The sequence below is a fragment of the Parambassis ranga genome, chromosome 6 (assembly GCF_900634625.1).
Source record: "Parambassis ranga chromosome 6, fParRan2.1, whole genome shotgun sequence".
Taxonomy (NCBI): domain Eukaryota; kingdom Metazoa; phylum Chordata; class Actinopteri; family Ambassidae; genus Parambassis; species Parambassis ranga.
Genome location: NC_041027.1, coordinates 8,657,290 through 8,673,618, shown reverse-complemented (window position 1 = coordinate 8,673,618; position 16,329 = coordinate 8,657,290). Strand labels below are relative to the sequence as shown.

At 41.0% G+C, this 16,329-nt stretch overlaps 3 protein-coding genes and 1 long non-coding RNA gene across 4 annotated transcripts; 3 read left to right on the top strand and 1 right to left on the bottom strand.

The window, feature by feature from the left end:
- Positions 1-459: 459 nt before the first annotated feature.
- fam185a (family with sequence similarity 185 member A) lies at positions 460-4,984 on the top strand. Its single transcript, XM_028407419.1, has 8 exons — positions 460-1,007; positions 1,142-1,251; positions 1,441-1,533; positions 1,663-1,801; positions 2,820-2,861; positions 2,945-3,040; positions 3,148-3,282; positions 3,370-4,984. The coding sequence occupies exons 1-8, from the start codon at positions 569-571 to the stop codon at positions 3,480-3,482; spliced, it is 1,167 nt and encodes a 388-aa protein (XP_028263220.1). The 5' UTR covers positions 460-568; the 3' UTR covers positions 3,483-4,984.
- fbxl13 (F-box and leucine-rich repeat protein 13) lies at positions 4,269-16,211 on the bottom strand. Its single transcript, XM_028408762.1, has 20 exons — positions 16,109-16,211; positions 15,913-16,019; positions 15,549-15,648; positions 12,327-12,423; positions 11,871-11,980; positions 11,691-11,774; positions 10,865-10,960; positions 10,643-10,778; positions 7,593-7,645; positions 7,327-7,427; positions 6,954-7,083; positions 6,469-6,567; positions 6,200-6,320; positions 5,966-6,128; positions 5,777-5,893; positions 5,177-5,300; positions 5,011-5,091; positions 4,672-4,806; positions 4,420-4,583; positions 4,269-4,347 (listed from the first exon to the last, which is right to left on the bottom strand). Exons 1-20 carry the CDS (start codon positions 16,175-16,177, stop codon positions 4,269-4,271), a joined length of 2,166 nt encoding a protein of 721 aa, XP_028264563.1. The 5' UTR covers positions 16,178-16,211.
- On the top strand, positions 6,803-10,813 carry LOC114437043 (leucine-rich repeat-containing protein 17-like). Its single transcript, XM_028407410.1, has 7 exons — positions 6,803-7,013; positions 7,915-8,077; positions 8,154-8,630; positions 8,726-8,940; positions 9,500-9,655; positions 9,954-10,095; positions 10,171-10,813. Exons 2-7 carry the CDS (start codon positions 7,953-7,955, stop codon positions 10,451-10,453), a joined length of 1,398 nt encoding a protein of 465 aa, XP_028263211.1. The 5' UTR covers positions 6,803-7,013; positions 7,915-7,952; the 3' UTR covers positions 10,454-10,813.
- On the top strand, positions 12,989-13,382 carry LOC114437054 (uncharacterized). The gene is made up of 3 exons (XR_003670872.1): positions 12,989-13,070; positions 13,150-13,211; positions 13,283-13,382. It is a non-coding gene; the product is annotated as an uncharacterized LOC114437054 (long non-coding RNA).
- Positions 16,212-16,329: the final 118 nt, after the last annotated feature.

Genomic DNA, 16,329 nt, shown 5'->3' with positions numbered 1-16,329 from the left:
TTTTTGTTAAGATAAATAAAATAAAATTACATTTACGTCCTCATCTCTTTTTGTTCTCTGTAAACCTCATTACGAAACAATAAATTAATACATTTTATAGTCAATAACAACAAGTCACATCAGTGGAAATCCACAGATTTTTCTCACTGGCGACTTTACACACAGAGAAATCTCCGGACTCAAAGTCCCAGAAGTCTTTTCGGCAGGACCGACGTCAGCTGCAACTTGTCCTAATAGTGATTGGGCAAAGACTGGTGGAAGGGCGGTCCGTAAAAGTTTACACAACGTTAAACCTCGGGCCTGTCAAGTTTGTTAGAGTGAAGTGACGTAATAGCGGAAGTGGATGATGGCTTTCAAAATAAAGACACACGCTGCGGAAAAAAAGACGTTCCAAACTGGATACAGTAAATTTAATGAGGCTTTTAGTTTGAAACATCATACAGGATGTTGTACCTCAGATTTGTGGCTGGATGTAGCGGTCCATGTTGATTAAATGACTGTAGTTTGTGTTTAGGGAAGCATTGTACAGTGTAGATGAGCTGTTTAACTGTGAGGTGAAGTGATTGACATGTTTTGGAGCTCAGCAGGTCAGCGGGGATCGGCCGGTCTCCTCCGCTGCTGGTCCCTCGCAGTCAGCTCCAGGACGGTTTTAACCAGCCCCTGGTGTCCTCTGCACAGTTTCCGGCTCTTTTCAGTCTCTTCCTCCAGGACGTCTGCGCCGCATGGAGAGGTGAGGCTGCCTTTGAGGCAGTGGGCTCTGGCCGTGAGTCCCTTCACTACGGTGCGGGCACAGCTAGGTTGCAGCATCTCCATTAGTCCGCTGGACCCGCACACCTACCCCGAGGCTGACCGAGCCTTCATCACTGTCCACGGTGGAGAGAGCGAGCAGGGGTTCGGTCTGGACCACTTACAGGTCCACTATGATGAACAGAGCAAAGAACTAATGATCTCTGCTGAGAAAGTGAACAGCGACGTGTCTATTGAAGTGGCTGCACCTATCAAGAGCAGTGAGTGTCTCCTGGATTAGACCTATAGCTGGAATACACCCCAGATTTTCTTAAATTAAGTGATCAGAGAACAGCACTAGGCTACTGAGAACACTGTCCGCTACTGTCCTTGAATAACTTGTCTTTTTTGTCAGATCTCTTCATCACTGCTCAGGGACAAGGCAGTGTGCAAGTAAGAAAAATGGAGTGTGACATCTGTAAGGTGCAGACAGAGAAGGGCAGCTGTGTACTGCACTCTGTAAAGGTGAGTGCTGTCAACATGCTTAATGAAGAAAATAGAAAGTCTATTGATCTGTTATCATTGTTGTCTCAAGTTGTTGCTGCCTAATGTTTGTGTGGGAGCTGTGTGTTTTAGAGCTTTGAATGTTTGCTGCTCTCCTCAACTCCTAGGAAATGACTCCTGGTTCTGTCACTCTTGTTTGTCATTTCTCAGAGTCACCAGGTTGAGGTCCAGTCTGATGGAGGACATGTTACAGGAGTTGGCACAATCCATGGCAACGTGGACATCAGCACACATGGAGACAGTGTAAGGACATCTTTGTGTTATACTCTGCTGTCATTAGGGGGCAGCAGCAGCTTGATGAATTAAAAAAAAAATCATATTTAAGAATTTAAGCTGTAAATATCTGAGCAGTGATCAGTGGCTTATTTACAGGCAGTGGACATCAAGAAACTCCAGGGCACCACCATGAATGTTTCAACAGAACATGGTCCTTTGAAGGTCAAAGCCATTTATGCTGAGTCCAGCTGTGTCTCGTCGTGTTCTGGAAAAATAGAACTGGGGCATGTACACGGTGAGCAAACAGCAGCTTCCAGTGCTCTCCGTGCTGATGTTTGTATCCTCATCTTTACTATAAGTGTTTAAAAACTTCACTTCTGCACATTTGCAATGTTAGACAGCAGTCATATCCATTTTTTTCTTGGAGGGGATGCCAATATTATTCAGGTTTTTGATTTGATTCTCCATGGTCTGGGTTAGTTTTGTGGTTAAAACCTTTAATCGAAAGAGAAATGAAATTAAATAAAAATAATTAAATAATTAAAAGGGTACCAAAATCCATCCAAGTGTGCAGAGGGACATACTGTCTTCTGTTTAAATAATCTTCAAAGATATTAAAAAGACAAAGCTTCAACTACAAAACGCCTATATTTAAATTGATTTAAATCTAATTTTAAAAGAAATCACATAGGCAACAAATAATGGTGGAAATATGTGCACATACATATTTCTTCACTTAATATTTCAGGTACCAACAACTGATCTTTAACTTATTGCTCTATAACACCCAACACTGCTACTCATACTAACTGTTGCTCGTCTGTTGCTTTGAATACTTACAGTAAGTACATTTAGGGTCACAGCTGCCTTTTATTAAATGGCTTGGTATAAGGCAGGGCCTTGGTACGTCAGGAATTCCTGGCTCGGATCCAGAGTTGATTTACCCGCAATGTGTTAGCAATTTATGTGTTTTGAAAGAACTATAAAACTAATTATCTGTAAGAAGACTAATTCTTTGAGGTGGATATTAAAGCATGAAGACAAAACAGCCCTGTAATGTGAAGCAAAGCGAATGTGTCATCCACATAGAATTTTAATGTGTTCCTGATACAGTTGAGCCTCTCCTCTCAGAAAACATGGAAACTATTATGTTGTTAATTCCAGTGATGCAGGTTTGCGATACAGTCAATGACAGGTTGTCCTTGTTAAGGTGTTTACAGTCTTATTGAAACAGATACATTTGCCAGTAGTTAAAACTGATAGCTAGTTATGGCTTTAGTTCATCTTGGCTTTGTGTTTTTATTGATTGAAAGGCACCACTACTGTGAAGAATGTGTCCGGAGAAACAGTCATAGGTAAGTAAGCACTGTGACATACGTATGGTATCCATCAGTGACTGGTAAAAACACAACTTCTGAGGCTGGCTTTGCTTTTGCAGATGGTTCCAATAGTTTCCTGAAGGTTTCTTCTCACAGTGGTGGCATTGATGTCTATGTGGGAGATGGTGGCAGTGCTGAACTTCACAGTCAGGAAGGTAAACACCATATAAAAACATTCACCTTAGGAGCTTCAGATTTCCTTCCTGTGTACTGCTCTACTGTAACTTTGTTAACTTATCCTTCATTCTGTGTGTTAACATAGGCGCCGTTAGTGTGCGTGTCCCATCCACATTAACAGCTGGGGTGAAGCTGTGTGGAGCATCGGTTGATGTCAGCCCAGAGGTTGATTTGCAGGGAGTAGAAAACAACATCACTGAGGGTCATACCACACTTACTGGTGAGCAGATATTTTTGATTATGTCACTGTACCACTTTAGTTAACTCCAATAAGTAAACAGAACATTTCTGCCTTATCTTCTTTTAGGTTATATGAATGGCAAGTCTCCAGTTGACCAGTGGGTTAAAGCTCAGGCAGACAGAGGCTCCGTCAGACTGAGCACACAGAGCTGGTTTGAGTCCCTGAGGCTTGGAGGCTGAGTGGAACAAATTATCATGCTGCATCACTGCACTGGACTAAAAAAAAACACTGCACCTACTGCAGCTCCTCAAGACTGAATGTTAATTTATTTTTCATTATTATTTAAATCAGTGCTCAAAGTATACTGTATGTCAATATAAATTCCAAATAATCTATAGTGATTTTCAAATGTTTCTGAATGTTAGAAATCACTGTATATTCTGTTCTCCACTGCAGATACCCTGTTGAGGTTGGGATGTGTACAGCAGTGCTGGGTTATGCGGTCACATTGTTGTGAAACAACCTTTCAAGTTATAACAACTTTGAATTTAAATAAGCATGAAAAATGCAAGTGAAAAGATAAAAACCAAATATGTGAAAAACAAGTAATTTTATGTGCACTGTGTAAGGTGGAAGTGACAGAAAAATATACAGGACCTAAAATCAACTGTCATGTAAAAAGGTCATAGCAAAACAAATTACTTCAATTCACTGGTACAAGAGTTCTTCCACCAGCACAGCAGGCCCAAAAATCAATGTGTATCCATTTATGCGTAAGTGTGTAAATGTGATGTGCAGTATCAAAAACAACCCCGCAGCACAGGAGATTCCACTGTCAGGAGTTAAAATGTGTCAGTGAGGCTGTGGCAGAGCAGAAATCAGGAGGATTGGGATTCAAGATATTTTTTGTGTACCGTACTTGCTGCAGTTGTCATCAGAGACGGCTGCTCCACCACTTTCTAAGTATTATTAGTCTTCTTGATGGGTCATGTGATTGGATGTCCTGTTGCCCTGATGCCCACATTTTATGCAAACCAGCACAGAGGGTCATCACTGCTGTGCTCCCAGTATGACACTCGTGACTGTAGCTTTAAGGCGGCTGTCCTGGGGGAACACATACACATTGTTCAATGCAGGACCTTGGCAGTGTTGTTCTTCTATGTGTTAGTGCTGTACCTAGAGATGCCGCTGCAGCACGCCATTGTGATGGACCTGAGAGGAGGACAAACTATTTCTAGGTATCGAATTGTGCGATCTGTGAGGAGAACACAGCCGCTCACATCCAGGTCTCGCAGGTAATGAGATCCACTCGTCAGATACTGCACAGCCACATCTGTCATCTGTGGAAGTTGAAAAACACACTTGAATTGACCAGGGGGACAGTCTTTAGCTTGATTTAATGGCTTCAGTTGTATGTGTATTGTGTACCTTGGGACAACCTGACATCCGCATTGTGACTAGATCTCTGCAGTAAAATGAAAACGATCTCATGGCCTCGTCTGACAGAGCTTTACAGTGAGAAACATCAACATGTTCCAGGTCTCTCACGTTCTTGCACAGTTTCTGCCCAATGTCAGAAATAAGGAAAATGAAAGAAACGTGTGATAACATTTTACTGTATTGACATCTGGTTGTGAAAAACATGTTTCTAGAAAAATGTTTGCGTATGAGAGCATTTGCTATCCATAGCACAGTACTGGCAAACACTGAATTAAAAAATAAACATGCATCCTCTAAAACACTTTGCTGAGTGAGATAAATGTATACCTCTATGCCAATGTCTGTCACATAGATGCACTCTGCAAGAACTAATTTCTTCAAGTTAACTCCTACGAGAGCATCCAGCCCCTAGAAACAGAAATATCAAGTTACAGACTGCTCTCCACAACAGTAAGAGCTGTGTGAAGGCAAAAACATCCAAAAAGTGCTGTACCTTATCATGTATGTTGCAACCACTGATGTCAAGAGAGCAGATTGAGCTGCCACTCAACCACCCCACAGCTACGTCAGTCAGATGCTTACAGTGACTCAGATTTAGATGGTACAGTGTACATAACCTGACAAACAGTGTAGAATACAAAAAATGCTGCATGAAACTTTATACACAAATTACAATAAAGTGGAGACATTGTGTGGAGTGCCAGCCACAACCTTGGTTGTACTGTTTATTCATCTGGATTGTTTTATGTGCTGCAGAGGTTTGGAGATAATAGTCATACATTTCTGTTTATTTTTTATACTAAAACATTTCTCTGCATAGAAATATACTCTGTACCACTGACATATTTTGCAGCTCAACTGAGCACAATGCCATTAATCTTTAACATCCAGTTACACTGAAAGAGTTTACAGAGTTTTCACATTCGTTTTTTTGTTTTTGCGATTGAGTATTATCTGAAACTTACACAAATAAATACACAAATAAAATAGCAATACTTTAAACTAAAGGTCATGTTTAGATTCAGCAATTAATAGTTATGGTGTAGAATTAAAAGTATATATAACCTAATAGAACTGTGAGTAAAGTCAGTACCTTTGTGCAATCCTCATGACGGAGATGTCAGTGATGTGAATGCAACTGATGTTCAGTTCTTGCAATTTAGTGGCTGAGGAGCCATTAGTCAAGTACTGTATCCCAACATCACTCACCCTGAAATAAAAACACATTACATATGAAGAAATGTAATGAAAGTGCATAGACTCTAAGCCCATCGGTACAGACCTGTTGCACAGTGAGATGTCCAGGTATTCAAGGTTTCTGAGGCTGGCCAAAGATTTGAGGCTGGCATCAGTCATTCTAGGACATTCTGCAGCATGGAGCCTGTGGAGACCTTCTGAGCTGCTGCACAGGGCTGTCCAGCTCGCGTCTGTTAGTTGGTTGTTGCCTAATGTACACATGGTTTGTAAGAACAGACTTAATCAGTGATTGTGGAAATAAGGCTAAAAATGATCTCACCCTCTGTACTGAAAGACTGCAGTTTGGCTGCTTCAGCAATGGCTGTCAACGCGATGTCGGAAAGATGAGGAGCATCCAAGAGAGAAATGGCAGACAGACTGCGACATTTGGAGAGTAGTGCCTGTAAGAGGAAAGTAAAATGCAAAACGTCTCTCAGCTGCAATGGATTAAGGGTGTGAGGGCAAAAATCATGCAAGAGGTAGTCCTTATTTTGTGTATAAATGTTAAACTTTTCCAGATGAGTGATATGTGAGTGTTTAGACACTTACCAAGACACAACTATCTGACAGTGTGGGCATGTCATTGATCACAATCTCTTTGAGTAAAGGGCATCCCACAGACATATTTTTGAACCCGCTTACTGTTATCTAGAGGAGAGAGAGGAAAAATCTGAATCATCCTTGTGGATGCAGTTTTCTTCCGTTTTTAGGAACACATAAAGCTGAACCATCTGGAACCAAGCAAAAACACATTCCCAGAGCCAAGTGTGTTTTACTTATTGTGGTAGGCATGTTACGTTACAGGGTGTACACATGGTGAGTGGGTGGGCCAGAGCTGAATGTATAAACCCAACCCTCTACTCCGCCACAGCTGCCTTTTTACTCTCCCTGTCCATTCGCTATGAGCTCTTACTGACTGCAAACACAGGTGCAAGAGCCAGGAATAACAGCACGTGCAAACGGAAAGAAGAGACTGGGTCTGTGCAGAAAGCTGTGTTTACCACCACAACTGAAGTTCGACTGGAGCAACCGACCTGAGTACAGCCAGACACGTTGAGGTGGATGAGACTGCGGCAGCCTTTCCCTGTGGTCAGGTAGAGAAACCCTTTATCTGTGATTCTGCAGCAGTAGGCCAGACTCAGGGACTGAAGGTTGTGACAGTTCCTGTTCGACAAAAGTTTTAGATATAACAGCATATTCTTCCCAAAGTAAGTTTTTTTTTGTAAATTCTCTGACAGTGAACCAACATCACTATACAACTTGCATGCTAAATTATCAACAGCACAATAACAGCAATAACAAGCCAGCATTGGGAAGCAATGAACTAGTCTAGTGTCTAGTGAGCATGACATAGAGAATGTGAGTTCAAAGTTGAACCAATGTTTGTAGCACAAATCTGAATCTTACCTGGACAGCACTTTAAGAGTTGCGTTTGTTATGAGTGTGCAGGACAGATTGAGGTAGAGCAGGCAGGAGCAGCCCTTAGTTATGTTCTGTACCATCATATCCTGTTAAAGAGCAGATTCAAACATTACCTTAAGTTATGAGATGGTATACTGTGCATCAAGAAACAGTCAGCAAAAATATAAACTAGTTATTTAATTTTATGTAGGACAAGGCTTTTTATTTCCTCTATATTTATGAAACAACGCTTCAAACTATGTTTTACTTACCGTCACATTAAAGCACTCGGACACGTTAAGCTCCTGGAGATTTCTGCACTCACCTTAAATGGAAAAGACAACAACTGAGATGTGACTAGTTACACTATGTGGACTACATATTGAAATGTAAAAAATAAGACATGTTATGGTATTCTAAATCTTTTGGGGCTGTATATTTTGTTCATTCCTGGAAAGCTCACATCTTTTACATAATCTGCTACCTCTAGACAGCAGCTTTCTTCTGTTAACAATATCCCTGTTGCCCTTTGACGTAATGCACTGGTTTAAAAGCCATATGACTTTCATCACAAACCTCCTGATTTATTTCTAGATCTTCTTACTGAAAAGACAACCCCTGCAGGGCTCAAGATGCATGTGATTACCCCCCTCCTCTTAGCTTTCCTGCTCCTCCTGCTGCTCCCATCCACTGAGATGAAAAAACCAGGAAAGGGCAGAGGTCTCAGAGGAGCAAGGCACAAACTTAGAAGAGACAGGTATGGCTTTACTTGAGGCTAACATGTATCATCCATTTTTCATAGACTAATGATTGCTGTGTTTGCATACTCTCAGGGTAAGAAGTGCTGGGCGTCACAGCCGATCAGGCTTCCCCAAGCTTGTGCCACAGAACTGTTCAGAGCTGACAGACTCTGGAGAATTCTTTGTCGATTGTCAGGAGAGACGTCTCACCTCCATTCCTATCTCAAACACTTGGTCCCAAAAACCCAAGCACCTGCTTTTAGCCCAAAACCGGATCAAAGTTCTTCGTGATGGAGCCTTCATTGGATATGAGAGTTTAATCAGCCTGGACCTGCAGCAGAACCAGATCTCTCTTGTGGCAGATGGGGCCTTTGTGGGTCTGACACAACTTACAACCCTGCTGCTGCAGCACAACCGCCTGGCAACTCTTAGTGAGGAGGCTCTCATTTCCATGCCAAACCTTCGATACTTACGTTTATATGATAATCCCTGGAATTGTGTCTGCCTAATGGATAGCCTCATACGCACTGTTCAAGTCCCAAGCAACCGTAATCTAGGAAATCATGCCAGGTAAGAGATTCTTCCAAAAGCACATTGCTCTGGTGTAAATCATCATTGAGTCTCAGAATAACAAATGGTAACTGAGTACACATGTCCCCTGCTAGGTGTGCAGAACCTGTCAGGCTAAAGAACAGGAAGCTGAAGCATGTTGATCCTGAATTGCTCTGTAAAGAACCAGACCCAGTCAGCGACCCGAAGGATAAAGAAACAGATCCCACACAGCCAATAGAGCCCAGTTCAATTCGTGGCAAACAAGATGCTACAACACTCTGCCACACCTACATTTTCCCCCAAATCCGGATGGACTGCAGTAACCGAGGCAAGCTCACAATCAGCATCAGCTTTCATTCTGTAAACAGTCTGATTAACTCTACCCTACGCTGTGCCTCACTGTGTCTCGAGTAACATATGTGTCTTATGTAACAGCGGATTGAGGAAAAATACCTGTGACTATCAAAGTGTGTATGCTCATGATTCAAAAGTTGCATGAGTGGAACGGCTAAACTTTCACTTCTCAGAAAAATGTTCAGGGAAAGCCCCGGACATCTGGTCAGCCATGTGTTTTTTTTTAGTATTATGTCACTTGCTTTCGGAACCTTTGATTGATAGCACCACATGGTCATTTGTCATTTTAATAACTTGGAGAATAGAAATAACATTTGTCTAATATGTGAAAATACATCCATTAAACATCCAGCAGCATGTCAATTTTGCCAAAAAATAAACTAAATCAAACAATGTATTACTAAGGTACTGTCGGGAGGCCTGGACTTTAGTGTTAAATTCATGAATTGAGAAAGAAAATGATGCAAAGCTATGCTAGATGGTAGATAATATATTACTGTAAGTAAGAAACCCCTTTCTTTATGTCTTTTTAGGTCTAACTGAAGTGCCCACAAATATCCCAGAGGATGTTGTTCACATTGATCTATCCCATAATTTGATTCGTCATCTCAAAGCCAGAGACTTCCAAGGAGCACGGAGCCTCAGAATCCTTAATCTGAGTAATAACAAGATGGAGGACATTGACACAGGTTATTATTTCTGCACGTGTATAAAACCACAAGAGCATGTTAAAGTATTTGTAATATCGTAGGTGTGTGTTTTTCCTTTTGTGATATATAACATATGAGTCAGAATATTAAGTAAGGTTATACACCATTGCTGCTGAATTCTGTGTCCCATTGTTCCTCTTCAAAGATATAGCAAGACACATTTCTTCCATCTTCATGTATACAGTATTTCTTTCATCTAAACTACATGGGTTACAGCTGGCCTTTCTGTTTATGGTTGTACATAATTGTACATAAAATGCTCTACTTCCTCTTCCAGGTTCGCTGAATGGGCTCTTGCACCTCCGTGAGCTAGACTTATCAGACAACAGCCTGCAGTTTATTCATTATGGGGTTCTCGAAGACCTCTACTTCCTGTCACAGCTAAAACTGGGAGGAAACCCCTGGGTGTGTGACTACAGGTAGGTTTTTCTGCTCAAGTCTTTACATGATTTTTGTAAGAAAAATGCTGAATACTGAACTGGCCTCTTTTTCAGCATCCACTACATGGTGTACTGGATACATCTGCACCCAGGGGTAAGGCACGCAGGCCTGCTGTGTCACTCTCCTCCTCAGCATACTGGGGAGAGTGTGGAGGAGTATGTGCATTCCTACAACAGAGCATGTCCAAAAGATAGACAGCACAACAGAATAGACCAGGAGGAAACAGACCCCGAACTTTGGAACACACCAATGGAAGTACAAGGAGAGCTGGAGGAGGAGCTGGAGCCAAGCCATTTGAGACAGCCACAAAAATATCAGATCTTCAGGCTGTCCTAACTCAGATGAATAGACTTTTCCTTTTTTTCCTTGTTAACTGCCTTTAATATTGTGATTAGTCTGCATCGGGGGAGAACTACTTTTGTTCTTTTTTTTCCAGTGATGTCTTTCAAAACAAAATATAAAATGTTGGTTGCTAATACTACTGACTGGTTTTGGTCATAATAAAGGAGAACACATGAAACTCACTCATGTATTTCAGGCTGGACCATGTGAGGGATGTGCAGCCACTTAGGTTGAGATGGGTCACAAATGGGCGGTAGCTCTGCAGTATATGTTTCATTGTACTGTCTGTTATCCAGTCTTTCCCCACAGAGACGTTGATCTAATAAGACAAAAATAAAGCAGTTTTTCTCCTGATTTAAGTATAACTTTCATAAACTAAATACAAGATTTTTTTCCCATACAGACCTGACTCCACAATGTGCTCGAATGGACAACAGTTTTCCACGTGCAACACACCTCAGCACAAGTCAGCCGGTCTCGTAGCTCTAAATACTGAAAGATCTGAGGAAATACAACCAATCATACAAATGAAAAGATGACAAAGAATCTAATTTAAAAGGCCAGTTTATACACATTGTGTTCAGAAATATCAGTTACTAGTATTTGAATTTCATTTCAGTGCTATTTAACAAAAAACAACAGCAACCTCGATGCTAAATGATACAATACAGGCAGCAACAGATTAAAGCTATAACACTAATTCCTTTAAACTAATTGTTTGATTTATATTGTGCTATGATGGTTTTAACAATACATAACCAGCTGTTGGCATGCAGCAGGGTTCACTGGTACCACTGTCGCTTTTTAAGGCAGCGTGATGTGAACAAGCAGCATCTGTCTCCAAACATAGTCAATGCAAGAACACTATTTATCCAGAGAGGTGGAGGACAGAGACACCAGAGCAAACACAGCCATAACTGCTCTTACTTTGCCAGCAAATGTGAGACCAAAGGACAAGCAGAGTCCCTGACATGACTTCTTAAAAGTTACAGTTATATAAAGGTATACAGTGCATTGTATATACCGCACACTGTATGTATACTAAAGCTGCAACTGTCTTTAATCAAGTACCCTCAAAGAGACTGGTTGCATGTTTAGAGTAGAGCCCACTTTAAGTGTTACATAATAGATATGATCTCAGTGCTTAAAGAACAGAGCTGCTGCAGCTTTAAACCAGGGGTATCACCTCCTAATCACACACAAGAATGCTGTGTTCTGCAAGAAGAATTACCTTCAATAGGAGGCTGCTAGGGAGCACAGAGAGTCCATCATGTCCTTCGGTCTGCTGTTCTTCGTTGGTACTCATTTCCAACTTCTGCAAGTTGGAATATGGAAAGTAATATAAACACACAAACTAGAAGAAAGTAAATCACATTCACTTTAGTTTTAAGGTGTCAAGATAAAGTCATACCTTAAAGTACTCTTTGGTCCTTATTGAGTCCTTTGTAACAACACGCCATGCCCCTATGATGCGCTTCAGGCGGCGAGCGTTTACAAGTGTCTCAAGTTTCTTAATGGCAGCTACATTGAAATTAAACAGAATAAATGTGTATTTCTGCATTTGGGGGAAAACACAGACTAGTTTACAAAACAATACAAATAGGGTTCGGGTTAGGGTTAGGCAATTCTAGCTTTAGCAGGCTTGGAGTCTGTGGGTGAAAGGTGCTCAGGGACGAAGTGAGTCACAGGAGTGGGTGTGGAAGAAATGATTTTCAGGAAAGACTTTCAATTTGGACACATTTCTTAACCACAGTGAAAGTTTTCTTAGGCTACATAAATGTAAACGAGAGTCATAGCTCACAGTAACATTATTTAAGGCAATAGTCTCCATTATAATGTTTTCAATAGTACTGAAGTTGTCACCTACCACCCTTTTTCTTCTTGAGTAACTTTACCAAGGTCAACCATTTGGTAAATGCAACCAGCTGGCATTTCCTCTCAAAGTGTTTCTTTGTTTTGTCCAGCTTCAGATCCAGCTCTGTGGTTTCTCTCCTTCTCTGCGCAATGAACTCTTTCCACTTCCTGTCAGCCAACACTTCATGATTAATTCAGTGAACAGGTATGCAAGCAGACTGTCAGGGGCCTGCATTAACTCGGTAGGATAGGAACTAGTAACAGTCAAATGACATTCATGGGTTAATTGCAATTATTATCTATCACATGTCAATTTATCATTACCATCTCAGCTAAGACAGGACATTGAGAGAGGAGAGTGAGGAACAGGACAAAAGGCCATTGGTGGAGATTGCATTGTCTGACAATAGGCAGGTGAAAGGGGACTGGTGAAATAGAACTTTCACCACTAGTTAACAACTCTCCAGAGAAAGTCTCTAAACCTGCTTTAAGTTACATCTCAGCCAGACACTGATGTGTGTCACAATCACAGTGCAGGCTTTACAAAAAAACCTGCATTGTCTAAATCGACTGGCTTTCACACAACACCAGCTGCCTTCAATCGCTTATTTGCAGTGTGAGCCAAATCTGATGTTTTAGTATCTCAGTTCCACTTTCCCTTGATATAAGTGCATAAGGGATTCTTGTCTGGCTTGGCAGTTGTAATCATCTGAGGGTGAAATCTGGTTGAACACAGTATCATGGCTCCTCCATTTGGGTAAAAAAAAACAAAACATTATTATTGTATTTCGATCTAAATTTGGTTGTTTTTCCTTCAAACTTTAATTGTTTTTCAGGGCTCTGTGTTCTTGGCTTTGCACTCTGTTGTGGTGCAGCATCTGTTTTCCACCTCAAAATGGTAAGAATTTCAGCTCTTCATTTACATAACCGAACATAAAATTTTAATGTGATGTGTTTATTCACTGATAGGTTACAATACTGCACATGGCTACTATATTGATGAGACCGCACAAACCTCAAGCCAGACTCACTCCGGAGAATCTTTAAAAACAAACTACAAGCTAGAGGCACCAGCTATGAGCAGCTTTGCTTCCCTTCAGGGAGAGCCAACCTCCCATAAAAATGAAGACGACAGCCATGTTACTAATGAAGACATGGTGCAAAGCCAGACAGACTCTGTACATTTGGCCTCCATGCGTCCTGTGCAAGACTATCAAGCTCTGGTAATCACCATCCCTTTGGCCTTTTACTAAAAGAATACGCAAAGAATAATGTGAAAGGCGTTAGTTTTCCAACTGACAATCATTTTGAAGCGTTTATAAAAATCATGAAGAGCTCCTTCTTAACACCAGGAACTGACTCCAGTCAGTATTTTCAAACTGCTCGGGAAGTTATGAAAAATGTTGTGGGAGAGTCTTCCAGATATAATGGGTCAAATTTTATAAATGAAACTACTGCCCTTGTTGAAGGCGGCAAAAACGGAGTTTGGAGGACCAGCAACCAAATATTAGATGAACACCTCATTTTCCCAGATCCTGAAGACTCCAGGACAAGTCTCATTCCTTCCAGTGCTGATGAGGGCCAAGAGCTTACTTTATACCCACACTCCAATTTGGCAAATGCAGAACATGTTTCAGGGAATTTAGTTAATGGTTTTGAGCAGAGTAAAGATTTCCACAGATTCACTGAAGCTGATGAGCCATCTCCACAAAAGCACCACTTCTACGGCAAAACATTTGATGCACCCAGAGGGCATCTGTACATTCCAAATCATCTGCCCAAACATGAAAGTGGCCAAGCCCAATCAGTTTGGACATCTCAAGCCACTGTTGGCAAAGAAGCAGAGGTTATAAACTATACCCCTGCTGCCCATCTGTCTGTATCCACTGGTTCTGTTTCTAATGATATTTCACCAGAGATGCATCCAAGGCAGATGGACCCGGTGTTTACTGTGAAGCCTTTCAGCTCACCTTACAGTTCAACCAGACCGATCGACTACCTTGGATACCAGAGAGTTTCTGTTAATCCCTTCATCCAAATTGGAAAGACAAAAGACAAGGTCCAATCAGCCTTCTATGATCAAAATCTGGTATCTCATTTAAAGGAACCAAATGACCATATCCTATCTAATGGCATTGATTCAATGTGGAGCGGGACCACATCACATGGAACAGGAGACCACATGAGCTCATTTTTGTTACCAGAAAAGCAAGGCATTTCCCCATACATGCATGCCACGAGAGCTGGCCTTCTACAGAGCTACATACAACCAACAAAAAAAGCTCAGAAACAAAGCCTACTGGCCTTCTGAAAAGCTGTCTCCACCCAAACATTACACTTCGAAGTGGGTCAACTGGAGGAACAGTAGAGGCACAAACAACCTTCATCACCACAGAGCTAGAAATATGTCACCATTGTTTGTAAAGGCGTATTTTAAATCCAAAAATAAGTATACAAGGACTACAGCACACCTATTGAAGACCATTTATATGCACATTATACCTGCAGACATAAAGCAAGGCTACTGAGGACTGATGGAAACTTGCACTATGCCAGAAAAACCACTGCAAAACCCTGGATGCAAAATGGCATGAAGAAACAGTCTTTAAGGTGAGAGACTAAATGGTATGGGCAAACGGAACTGATTCAGAGCATAGAGTTAGTAGTAGGGCGTTAATAAATAAAATCAAATAAGGTGGGAAACTAATTTGTGAGCACTAGAGCCAGACAGAATTGAAAAATGTTGAATGTATTTTACATATTTTTCCCATTGTAGGTCAATCCTTAGAACGTCTTCATGCAATGACAGCATTATTAATTAACTGTATATTTATTCTCTAAAACATTGCTGTATGTTGATGTATTTTCTTCTTTTTTGTAGGGTCTGTGTTCACTTGCAAGTTTCTGGTGTTCTACATAGCTACTTAATTTAGTAAAGGACTCAACATTTAAGTTTTTGTGTTGCATGGTTATTTTTCCAATCAGTGATTTTAGTTCACCGGTATATTGTGGAGTATTTCCTGTCACAACTCCCAAACTCTCTCTCTGTGTGTGTGTTGATCCTGACTAAGTACAGCAGGCCTACCTGAAGTAAGAGCTTGTTAATTTTTTCCTGTAGTAGAAGTAGGCTTTCTTGACCAGATGTAAGGTTTCCTAGGAGGGATTGTGAAATAATTTGTCATAAATTTGGGATTTTACCTAAATTTCTGTGACACACATGCTGTTAGTACCATACCTCGTATTTTTCTAGGTGCATAATGTCTGTGTCCAGGGGAGTCCTGCATGTTACAAAGGTTGTTGCGGGACATGGTTCTGCATCAGCAACAAACCTGTACCTTAAACAGAAAGCTCACATCAAAACCAAATGCAGAAAGGTGTTTATTCATACAAACAAAATCACCTAAACAGACATTTGCAAATGTCTAACTCTGCCATAAACTAATTTCTGAGATATTAGAAAGGACAAAATATAACCTGGAAGGATTTCCAAAGGGTTATTGGTTTTAAAAAAAACTATTTAAGAAACCACCGTGACTTTGAGAAAGTGAGCCACCGTGTGTTCGTCTCAAGGAAAGTCGCATCAAAATGAAGCTACATACCAGTCAATATCCTGCAGATTATCAGTTTCCTGTAAGGTCATGAGGGTGTTTTTCAGAAAGAGTATTGGGTCGCTGGGACATGACAGACATGAGGCTGTCAATAAAGTCTGTCAAAAGATAATAAAATATTACTTTTTACATCCAGGAAAAAAATAAATCATATTAAATCGTGTCACAGCAACACATATTAACCTACCTTATACAGCTGTGGCAGGTCGCACTCTTCCAGTGCCGGTTCTGTGCTTGCCACACCATGACATGCCATGACACACCAACAAAGCCGAATATTTATTGCAGAATGTTGCTTTTGTGCTAGTTTTGTTAACACTTGTCAGATTTTGGCTAGTTGTCAATCTCCATTTAGAAAGTCATCGTTGCCAGGTAACGGATCAACTTGACAACTATGTTCCCTTTGGA

Excerpts from the sequence above, each read along its gene's own strand:
- fam185a (XM_028407419.1), top strand. The coding sequence starts at position 569 with ATGTTTTGGAGCTCAGCAGGTCAGCGGGGATCGGCCGGTCTCCTCCGC. Across the intron at positions 1,802-2,819 it reads AGAACTGGGGCATGTACACG|GCACCACTACTGTGAAGAAT; the intron begins GTGAGCAAACAG and ends ATTGATTGAAAG. Across the intron at positions 2,862-2,944 it reads GTCCGGAGAAACAGTCATAG|ATGGTTCCAATAGTTTCCTG; the intron begins GTAAGTAAGCAC and ends TTGCTTTTGCAG.
- LOC114437043 (XM_028407410.1), top strand. The coding sequence starts at position 7,953 with ATGCATGTGATTACCCCCCTCCTCTTAGCTTTCCTGCTCCTCCTGCTG. Across the intron at positions 8,631-8,725 it reads AATCTAGGAAATCATGCCAG|GTGTGCAGAACCTGTCAGGC; the intron begins GTAAGAGATTCT and ends GTCCCCTGCTAG. Across the intron at positions 10,096-10,170 it reads CCCTGGGTGTGTGACTACAG|CATCCACTACATGGTGTACT; the intron begins GTAGGTTTTTCT and ends CCTCTTTTTCAG.
- fbxl13 (XM_028408762.1), bottom strand. The coding sequence starts at position 16,177 with ATGGCATGTCATGGTGTGGCAAGCACAGAACCGGCACTGGAAGAGTGC. Across the intron at positions 10,961-11,690 it reads CTAGCAGCCTCCTATTGAAG|ATCTTTCAGTATTTAGAGCT; the intron begins GTAATTCTTCTT and ends GTATTTCCTCAG. Across the intron at positions 6,568-6,953 it reads ACGTGTCTGGCTGTACTCAG|ATAACAGTAAGCGGGTTCAA; the intron begins GTCGGTTGCTCC and ends TCTCTCCTCTAG.